Source organism: Ylistrum balloti, unplaced genomic scaffold, assembly GCF_031769215.1.
Source record: "Ylistrum balloti isolate Yb309-2 unplaced genomic scaffold, AGI_CSIRO_Ybal_v1 Utg370672, whole genome shotgun sequence".
Classification (NCBI taxonomy): domain Eukaryota; kingdom Metazoa; phylum Mollusca; class Bivalvia; order Pectinida; family Pectinidae; genus Ylistrum; species Ylistrum balloti.
Genome location: NW_026782406.1, coordinates 667,936 through 679,304, shown reverse-complemented (window position 1 = coordinate 679,304; position 11,369 = coordinate 667,936). Strand labels below are relative to the sequence as shown.

Sequence of the window (11,369 nt, the reverse complement as noted above, 5' to 3'; positions counted from 1 at the left end):
GATGACTTTTTTGATGATATGACTCAGATGTACGGCCAACATTTCTCTACGTGACAGTTCGCTGGCCTTTTCACTACCACGAACATGGCGATGTGTGTATCACAGGCGCAAGTACCCATCAGTTCACGTCCTATCAATTATATTAACCTCAGGTCCAGTTGTGACGTCATTCTATTGCCGAATATTGGCACGGTACACATTGTACTCGATGTTCTTCTAACATTAGTAGATATATCAGACATATGAAAATTAAAAATGAATTAGTGGGCTAGAGCACCTGTCCACTGTATATTATTCAAACTTGTATTAAAAGGTGCTATTCACATTTTTTTATTAATCTTTATGACAAGGCAATATATTCATTCATTTAATGATATTTTTTCACAGCAATCTGTAGTCAATCAAATACAAAAATACATAGCGTTATTTCTAACCTCATTTGATGTTTCTATGCCTACATGTAGATCATTGTATAACCTTTTGCTACCTGTCGGTAAATATTACAATCTTTGGGTTATGAAATGTCCATATCTCCCTCGGTCGAGGACGATAATTGTATAATAAAATAACACACGCTTATTGACTTGTTTACGGTGTGCATTTAGTTGACATGGAGCGATGTCATCACATGTTGAGACAATAATATCTGTCACATCGTGTCAGAATATACACATCCTAATGCCTAAATACTCATCAAATATGACCCTTTTCTGGAGTCCATGACTATAAAACGATTGAATACTTTCCAAGCGGTCAGCACCTATCTCAACTTTCTAGCTTGCCGGACATTGTGTTTATTCCCTGACGGACTAACTTTAGACAAGGACTTAAAACAAGATGAAGACAGCTATCGCGATCTTGATTCTCGGACTCGCTATTAATACAGGTAGATATTCTCATCTATATCGTTATCAGGTAGAAAAATGTTACAAAAATACATATAACATAATCACACACTAAGCTATCCATAGAAGTTTGAAAACAAATCAAAATATCCATATAAGATTAATTACATATTACGCTGTCCAAATAAGGTTCGTAACTCATTAAACTCTCCATATAAGGTTAATAACACATTAAATTATCCATATAAAGTTAATTTACACATCGAAATACCCATATTAGGTAAACAGGCATTTTACATGTAAAGTTAGCATCAGTTTTATAGATCGTTACATACAACCGATTACAAAAATTGCTTTGATCATTAACGGGGATTTGAACGGCTAAGTGCATATTACATCTCAGTAGAACTAAAATTGATATAAATCAATATAAAAGAATTAAATGAGGACAAGTTAGAAAATGATGAACTTTTCGGAGTCTGCAACATTGCATGGAAGGTTTATCCATATTGATTAAACGCATTTTAATCCATGAAAATTGTTATAAAATTACATGTTCTAAGCTAATACATTTAAAAATTCTTCTCCAATCGACTAAAGATGTGCAGTTTACATAAACATCCCAACAAGGCTCTGAGAAAAAATTCGATAATACAGATAATTAGATCTGGGTTTCAGTTCATGTACCACGTTCTTACCATTATAAAGATACTTTCCAGATTTAAATCATAGTTTATTTTGAATGAGCAAGTGCGAAATTCTTCAGTACTGGTCTTTTTATAGACCACGACGATGTGATGTACAGGGAACAGATACAATTAGATATAAAACATCATATATATGTATTTAATTACTAATCCTCTATTCATTAATAATGATAAAAGCATCACTTATTACATGAAAACACGATATTAAATCTGAAGATTGTACAAGGCACAAAAGTGAATACCACCTTTGAATACAAATTAAGAGTGAGAGCCAAAATAATGAATTAAACTGCATTATACAACAGTTTTGTCCTTCTAGGAATTTAAAATGCAACACACTAAATATATCATTATTATTCACTTTATACACAAAAGTAGGAATTTAAACACGATGTCTGGATAAAAACATTAAGAGGGACTTAACATTAAGTCCCATGTTTATGTTTTATTGGCCATACTTGTCGATGGTTTTGCTGTCGAGTGCCAGTCTCTGTACCTTCTTCTCTGCTATGTCAAGAAATGATAAAAACCTACACTACTTTCTCAAAAGGGTAATATCTGTGTGTACATAGCACTTCTTAAAAGGGACACACATAAAAATAAAAAAATTAAATTTATCTTAATAATTGGATTAAGTATATCCTAAACTGATTTAAACTGCATCCTACAGAAGTTACATCCTAATACGACTCGTCAGTGATGCTGAGGGCCTATCCTTAAGTTTCTTCCATTACAAAAGTCGCCCACTTCATCAGTGCTTTTTAATCATAGTGGAATGTTTACGTGTTATGTTTTCGGTAGAAAAACGTCTAAATTATGCAAAGAGAAAATCAGTTCCTACGACACAGAGGACAGTAAACACCTATAGTGGTCGGCAGACATGTTCTTTCTCTTACACCAACTTGCTGTAGGTAGCAGCAAAATATTCTCATTCGGTTTACAGAGGGTGTTAGGAAATACACTCTTTCTTATATCTCGACCTACTGTAGAAAGCAGCTAATATATTCTTTCTCATACATTATTCTATCATTTCGACGTGTACATATAAACTTGTGTTCTTTCTTAGCAAGTAGTTGCAGTTGTATTCTTCCTTATATCTCGACCTCCAGTGGGTGGCAGATTTAGTCTTTGTAATATCGACATGTGGCAGTAGATTTAGTCTTTCCTTTATCGACATGTGGCAGTAGATTTAGTCTTTCCTATATCGACATGTGGCAGCAGATTTAGTCTTTCCTATATCGACCTACAGTGTGGCAGCAGATTTAGTCTTTCCTATATCGACCTACAGTGTGGCAGCAGATTTAGTCTTTCTTATATCGGCCTGTGGCAGCAGATTTCGTCTTTCATATATCGACCTGTGGCAGAAGGTTTAGTCTTTCCTATATCGACCTACAGTGTGGCAGCAGATTTAGTCTTTCCTATATCGACCTACAGTATGGCAGCAGATTTAGTCTTTCTTATATCGACCTACAGTATGGCAGCAGATTTAGTCTTTCCTATAACGACCTACAGTGTGGCAGCAGATTTAGTCTTTCTTATATCGACCTACAGTGTGGCAGCAGATTTAGTCTTTCTTATATCGACCTACAGTGTGACAGCAGATTTAGTCTTTCTTATATCGACCTACAGTGTGGCAGCAGATTTAGTCTTTCTTATATCGACCTACAGTGTGGCAGCAGATTTAGTCTTTCTTATATCGACCTACAGTGTGGCAGCAGATTTAGTCTTTCTTATATCGACCTACAGTGTGGCAGCAGATTTAGTCTTTCTTATATCGACCTACAGTGTGGCAGCAGATTTAGTCTTTCTTATATCGACCTACAGTGTGGCAACATATTTAGTCTTTCTGATATAGACCTACAGTGTGGCAACAGATTTAGTCTTTCTTACATCGACATGTGGCAGCAGATTTAGTCTTTCTTATATCGACCTACAGTGTGGCAGCAGATTTAGTCTTTCTTATATCGACCTACAGTGTGGCAGCAGATTTAGTCTTTCTTATATCGACCTACAGTATGGCAGCAGATTTAGTCTTTCTTATATCGACCTACAGTGTGGCAGCAGATTTAGTCTTTCTTATATCGACCTACAGTGTGGCAGCAGATTTAGTCTTTCTTATATTGACCTACAGTGTGGCAGCAGATTTAGTCTTCCTTATATCGACCTACAGTGTGGCAGCAGATTTAGTCTTCCTTATATCGACCTACAGTGTGGCAGCAGATTTAGTCTTTCTTATATTGACCTACAGTGTGGCAGCAGATTTAGTCTTTCTTATATCGACCTACAGTGTGGCAGCAGATTTAGTCTTTCTTATATCGACCTACAGTATGGCAGCAGATTTAGTCTTTCTTATATCGACATGTGGCAGCAGATTTAGTCTTTCTTATATCGACCTACAGTGTGGCAGCAGATTTAGTCTTTCTTATATCGACCTACAGTGTGGCAGCAGATTTAGTCTTTCTTATATCGACCTACAGTGTGGCAGCAGATTTAGTCTTCCTTATATCGACCTACGGTGTGGCAGCAGATTTAGTCTTTCTTATATCGACATACATTGTTGCAGCAGATTTAGTCTTTCTTATATCGACCTACAGTGTGGCAGCAGATTTAGTCTTTCTTATATCGACCTACAGTGTGGCAGCATATTTAGTCTGTCTTATATCGACCTACAGTGTGGCAACAGATTTAGTCTTTCTTATATCGACCTACAGTGTGGCAGCAGATTTAGTCTTTCTTATATCGACCTACAGTGTGGCAACAGATTTAGTCTTTCTTACATCGACATGTGGCAGCAGATTTAGTCTTTCTTATATCGACCTACAGTGTGGCAGCAGATTTAGTCTTTCTTATATCGACCTACAGTGTGGCAACAGATTTAGTCTTTCCTATATCGACCTACTGTGGACAGTAGATTTAGTCTTTCTTATATCGACCTACAGTGTGGCAGCATATTTAGTCTGTCTTATATCGACCTACAGTGTGGCAGCAGATTTAGTCTTTCTTATATCGACCTACAGTGTGGCAGCAGATTTAGTCTTTCTTATATCGACCTACAGTGTGGCAGCATATTTAGTCTGTCTTATATCGACCTACAGTGTGGCAGCATATTTAGTCTGTCTTATATCGACCTACAGTGTGGCAACAGCATATCGACCTTTGGCAGTCTTTCTTATATCGACCTACAGTGTGGCAGCAGATTTAGTCTTTCTTATATCGACCTACAGTGTGGCAGCAGATTTAGTCTTTCTTATATCGACCTACAGTGTGGCAGCAGATTTAGTCTTTCTTATATCGACCTACAGTGTGGCAGTGATTTAGTCTTTCTTATATCGACCTACAGTGTGGCAGTGTGGCAGCAGATTTAGTCTTTCTTATATCGACCTACAGTGTGGGAGCAGATTTAGTCTTTCTTATATCGACCTACAGTGTGGCAGCAGATTTAGTCTTTCTTATATCGACCTACAGTGTGGCAGCAGATTTAGTCTTTCTTATATCGACCTACAGTGTGGCAGCAGATTTAGTCTTTCTTATATAGACCTACAGTGTGGCAGCAGATTTAGTCTTTCTTATATCGACCTACAGTGTGGCAACAGATTTAGTTTTTCCTATATCGACCTACAGTGTGGCAGAAGATTTAGTCTTTCTTATATCGACATGTGTTAGTCTTTCTTATATCGACATGTGGCAGCAGATTTAGTCTTTCTTATATCGACCTACAGTGTGGCAGCAGATTTAGTCTTTCTTATATCGACCTACAGTGTGGCAGCAGATTTAGTCTTTCTTATATCGACCTACAGTGTGGCAGCAGATTTAGTCTTTCTTATATCGACCTACAGTGTGGCACCAGATTTAGTCTTTCTTATATCGACCTACAGTGTGGCAGCAGATTTAGTCTTTCTTATATCGACCTACAGTGTGGCAGCAGATTTAGTCTTTCTTATATCGACCTACAGTGTGGCAGCAGATTTAGTCTTTCTTATATCGACCTGTGGCAGCAGATTTAGTCTTTCTTATATCGACCTGTGGCAGCAGATTTAGTCTTTCCTATATCGACCTACAGTGTGGCAGCAGATTTAGTCTTTCTTATATCGACCTACAGTGTGGCAGCAGATTTAGTCTTTCTTATATCGACATGTGGCAGCAGATTTAGGCTTTCTTATATCGACATGTAGCAGCAGATTTAGTCTTTCCTATATCGACCTACAGTGTGGCACCAGATTTAGTCTTTCCTATATCGACCTACAGTGTGGCAGCAGATTTAGTCTTTCTTATATCGACCTACAGTGTGGCAGCAGATTTAGTCTTTCTTATATTGACCTACAGTGTGGCAGCAGATTTAGTCTTTCTTATATTGACCTACAGTGTGGCAGCAGATTTAGTCTTCCTTATATCGACCTACAGTGTGGCAGCATATTTAGTCTGTCTTATATCGACCTACAGTGTGGCAGCAGATTTAGTCTTTCTTATATCGACCTACAGTGTGGCAACAGATTTAGTCTTTCCTATATCGACCTACAGTGTGGCAGAAGATTTAGTCTTTCTTATATCGACCTACAGTGTGGCAACAGATTTAGTCTTTCTTATATCGACCTACAGTGTGGCAGCAGATTTAGTCTTTCTTATATCGACCTACAGTGTGGCAGCAGATTTAGTCTTTCTTATATAGACCTACAGTGTGGCAGCAGATTTAGTCTTTCTTATATCGACATGTGGCAGCAGATTTAGTCTTTCTTATATCGACATGTGGCAGCAGATTTAGTCTTTCTTATATCGACCTACAGTGTGGCAGCAGATTTAGTCTTTCTTATATCGACCTACAGTGTGGCAGCAGATTTAGTCTTTCTTATATCGACCTACAGTGTGGCAGCAGATTTAGTCTTTCTTATATCGACCTACAGTGTGGCAGCAGATTTAGTCTTTCTTATATCGACCTACAGTTTGGCAGCAGATTTAGTATTTCTTATATCGACCTACAGTGTGGCAGCAGATTTAGTCTTTCTTATATCGACCTACAGTGTGGCAGAAGATTTAGTCTTTCTTATATCGACCTACAGTGTGGCAACAGATTTAGTCTTTCTTATATCGACCTACTGTGGACAGTATAGATTTAGTCTTTCTTATATCGACCTACAGTATGGCAGCAGATTTAGTCTTTCTTATATCGACCTACAGTGTGGCAGCAGATTTAGTCTTTCTTATATCGACATGTGGCAGCAGATTTAGTCTTTCTTATATCGACCTACAGTGTGGCAGCAGATTTAGTCTTTCTTATATCGACATGTGGCAGCAGATTTAGTCTTTCTTATATCGACCTACAGTGTGGCAGCAGATTTAGTCTTTCTTATATCGACCTACAGTGTGGCAGCAGATTTAGTGTGGCTTTCTTTCCTATATCGACCTACAGTGTGGCAGCAGATTTAGTCTTTCTTATATCGACCTACAGTGTGGCAGCAGATTTAGTCTTTCTTATATCGACCTACAGTGTGGCAGCAGATTTAGTCTTTCTTATATCGACCTGTGGCAGCAGATTTAGTCTTTCTTATATCGACATGTGGCAGCAGATTTAGTCTTTCTTATATAGACCTACAGTGTGGCAGCAGATTTAGTCTTTCCTATAACGACTTACAGTGTGACAGCAGATTTAGTCTTCCTTATATCGACCTACAGTGTGGCAGCAGATTTAGTCTTTCTTATATCGACATGTGGCAGCAGATTTAGTCTTTCTTATATCGACCTACAGTGTGGCAACAGATTTAGTCTTTCCTATATCGACCTACTGTGGACAGTAGATTTAGTCTTTCCTATATCGACCTACTGTGGACAGTAGATTTAGTCTTTCCTATATCTCGATATAAAGTGCGTAGTATAAAATATGTATATCTGTAATTTACATGAAAATGAAACAGATGTTTCTATATCATTGTCCTCGATCTTTTTCCTGTTTATATCCTGGAACAGTTTCAACAAACTTTAATTTAACATATCGGTATTTCTTGACTGTTTGTGTAGCCTGTGTTTTCTGATCGATTCACATAGTTATATAGACACGTACTTCCTTATCCAAATATCAGACCTGTAAATCAATAAGTTATTTCATGTCTATTATTAAATATTAGTTTAGAAGTAATGTTGATATTCAACACGAACATTGAATAACATATATCAACACATCCCCTCATCTCGTATACACCTGGAGACCGTACGTAAACACCTTAATTAACTGTTGGTATGTCCTTTGGTCAGAATCATTTTCTCAAATTGTGGTTGTGTTGTCAATAGAACGGGTTTTCTCTTTATTTGAGATTGACATTATCACAGAATTGCATGGCGACTAGAATTTTCTTTTGCATTTTAACATATTTTCATCGATTTTGAACTCGAGTGGAGATTCGTTTGTCATGTGGGTATTCATTTGCTGTTTGATGCAGTTTTATTTACTTGTTGGCTTTATTGTATTTGATCTAAACTTGTATTAAACACGGCTAATTACTTTTGTGTCTTTTGCACAATGTTTGTAATTGCATATGGTAGACACTGTATTTGGACTATTAGTCCACGAGGTTTACTGTAACATGCATGTCACGATTTTACCTATTCCATCAGTGGTACGGTTCAGAATACACACGTCACTGACATTTTTGTGAAAATAGGAAAATTACGAAATGTACCAAGCTCGATTTTAACGTTAATAGCCTTAGCATGACTGACGAGTCATGAAAGGACGACAGATATATGATTCAGTTTATTTCATAGTTTGACATTTCTGTATCTAAATTTACATCAACATGGGCTGTTTACTTGTGAGTATTTTGGTAAATCATGTTTTTAATGAAATTTTACTTTCCCGAATGAAGAGAATCGGAAACTGATAATTTACAAAAATCGGATTAACATGCATATGTCGAATGACTGTCAAACCGATAATTGGTTTTGGCATTAGGAGCCTGCTAAAATTCTAGCTCTTTTTCATAATGAAGACATATACAGTGAAAGGTAACATTAAACGGAGAAGTGAGTATTAGATAGTAACATATCAGTATATCAGGTAAGGCGTAGATCCCATAGCTTGATTATAAGACACGATAAACACGGGATCTCATCTTTCTCATTTATTTGAACCACTTTGTCTTAATGTTCTCTTGAAACTACCCTACTTTTGGTCTTTACTTGAGATTTAGCCTCTCTGAAGAAAGTTTTGGGTTATTTTCCCTGACTAAGAGAAAGTATTTAAAATTGTTGTTACAATTTCTTGCTTAAAGGTTTAGCATTGTGAAAGTATGACGACTGATTTATCTGGTGTCAATATAATAGGAACAGGTGAATGCTATGATTGAAGTACACTATCATCATCACTCGCAGCTTTTGGTAGCTCTCGGAAGGGCGAAATATGAATTCAAACTAAAGATTAACATAGTTTTGGAATACTTAATCTAGAGGCACAAGACTTAGACGAAATGAACGCTGGCTGTGTCGTCAAAATCGATTTTGTGTCATCCGTTAGTTATTCCGGAGTGTGATCTGTTTCTTCTCAGGTTAGGATAGAAAGCTCGGATTATTCAAAATGATTTTCAATATGTGAATCAGCGATAAAAACAAACTGGAGGGTACTTTGATACTATATTTAGTTATGTCAGTGAAGTTGGACTTCCGCTGTAAACAATTGTCGTTTAATACAGAAGAACTGTTCTAAATTATAAGTAAAACAATGATTTATCTACCTGCTATCCCTGTTAATACTAATTCTGTGGCTCTCTATACCATTTTGGAGTTATCATAAACCTTGAATGTTAGAGAACAATATCCCCGTAAATCCCGTAAAAAAGAGTCTGTGTCTTTGTCTGGATACTCCGCTTTGGGTCTGTTCGGAATCGAGATAAAGGGACTGTATGATCTGGTTATAACTTGATTGCAACCAAATATATACTTAACACTTAAATTTACAAACACTTTAAGAAATTTCTTGATGAAGGTATGTAGTGTGTCTTGCATTGAAACGCTCTGCTATATTTAATATTGTTTACAAACCAAAAGAAAATATTTCGGAATAGTTCTGTCATTTATTCATATAGACCAGTTCCTTCCTTACAACTTGAGTACCTCTAGGTACAGATAATGTACAATATTTTGACAGGAATGAACATATCCTGTTTTGTCAACTATACATACCTAGTGCTACATGGCCACATCTATATAACTGTAGAAATATAATGTATTACTTAGAAAACTATGGGCTATACTAGGAATAAATGGAAAATATTGCCACAGAGATTGAGCTGTATATCTACATATTGTTGAAGTGTTGATGGTTCTTTGACAGAAATTGTAATAACCCGCGTTGGCCTGGTGTCAATGTTCCCTGCCTGTTTCTGTTATATACACCTTAGGCAGGTGTGCATACATAAACATGTCGTCACATCATAGATACGTCATCGTGGAGGCATTTGTGGATTGTGCAGCTGTTGTATAGGATCCATATCTTACCGATTAGTACAAATTTATCGCCGATATTTTGAGAACAATGTGAGAACAATTGCTACTTAAAGATCAGTAAAATATGTGCCACTGATTATTCTGATACACTTAAAAACCTTAATATATGTACGATATATCTCTCCGTCAAATAACCTTGTAATATTTCTTTCTTTTTTCTTGTAAACCATAGATGTATAACAAATAATGTCACAGTTATCGCATTATATAATTAGATTAATTGATTGATTAATTGATTCATTGATATAATTAATGGTTGATTGTCTGACTGACTGATTGATTGATTGTGACTGATTGTGATTGATATTGATTGATTGACTGATTGACTGATTGATGTATATTCTACTGTTTTAGTTCATTCTCAAATGATGCAAGCAATGCAACAGCTGATGGACAATCCACTATTTGTGATAAGCATGCTTAACCAGAACAACAACAACAACAATAACAACAACAGCAACAACAACAGAGGTCAAACTCCACCTGGTTCCGGAAAGAGAAATACGAATTCCAACACCAACAGTGGAAACAGTGGAAATCCATTAGCTAATATGATGATGCAGGCAGCCATGCTTGACATGCTTGAATCCAGCGGTGGAATGTCGGGAAGCATGGCCGGAATGAATCCTATGATGTCCATGATGTCGCCGGCAATGGGCGGAATGGGTGGACTAGCTAGTTTGATGGGTGGTATGGGTGGAATGGCCAGTATGATGAGTGGCATGAGCGGGACGGGTGCAGCCAGGTAGATTATTTCTTAAAGTACAAGGAGCTGTATATGGATATTTATAAGGCTGCATGTTGATAAACAGGACTATGTACACGGTTCTGGAATCCATACCTTAAGGTAGAGACACGTCTGTACAAACAGGTTCCTGTTAATTCTACAACGCGGAATCACGTGTTATTAATGTTTACAAGAGAGGAAGGCGATGTTAGGGGACAGGTGCCCTATTTTTTTTACGGAATTCACATTAAACAAATAATTATAGAAAAAGTTGTTTGTTTAATTATTTACTTTACTTTAACATCAGTTTAGAGGTGATAGATAGAAAGTTCTAAACTCTCCACCACTAACCATCCAGTACAATCAATTGGTGTTAGTAATACAATAATCTGAATCATTACCATGGAAACTGTTCTGCTTTTATAATGAAGAACAGAACTCAAGACAAAAGAGACCGTATATGTGAGGATATCCATATTTTGGGCACTGTTTATAAACTGTACATCAATCGCGTTTTCAAAATCTGAACGTAGAAATGAGGAGTAGATCTGTCAAAATCTGACGTCTAAATACCGAGAACATCTGTCAAAATATGGATGT

At 36.8% G+C, this 11,369-nt stretch overlaps 1 protein-coding gene across 1 annotated transcript; it reads left to right on the top strand.

The window, feature by feature from the left end:
• The first annotated feature begins 837 nt into the window (after window positions 1–837).
• On the top strand, window positions 838–10,791 carry LOC132557448 (nuclear transcription factor Y subunit beta-like). The gene is made up of 2 exons (XM_060221933.1): window positions 838–886; window positions 10,397–10,791. Exons 1-2 carry the CDS (start codon window positions 838–840, stop codon window positions 10,789–10,791), a joined length of 444 nt encoding a protein of 147 aa, XP_060077916.1.
• Window positions 10,792–11,369: the final 578 nt, after the last annotated feature.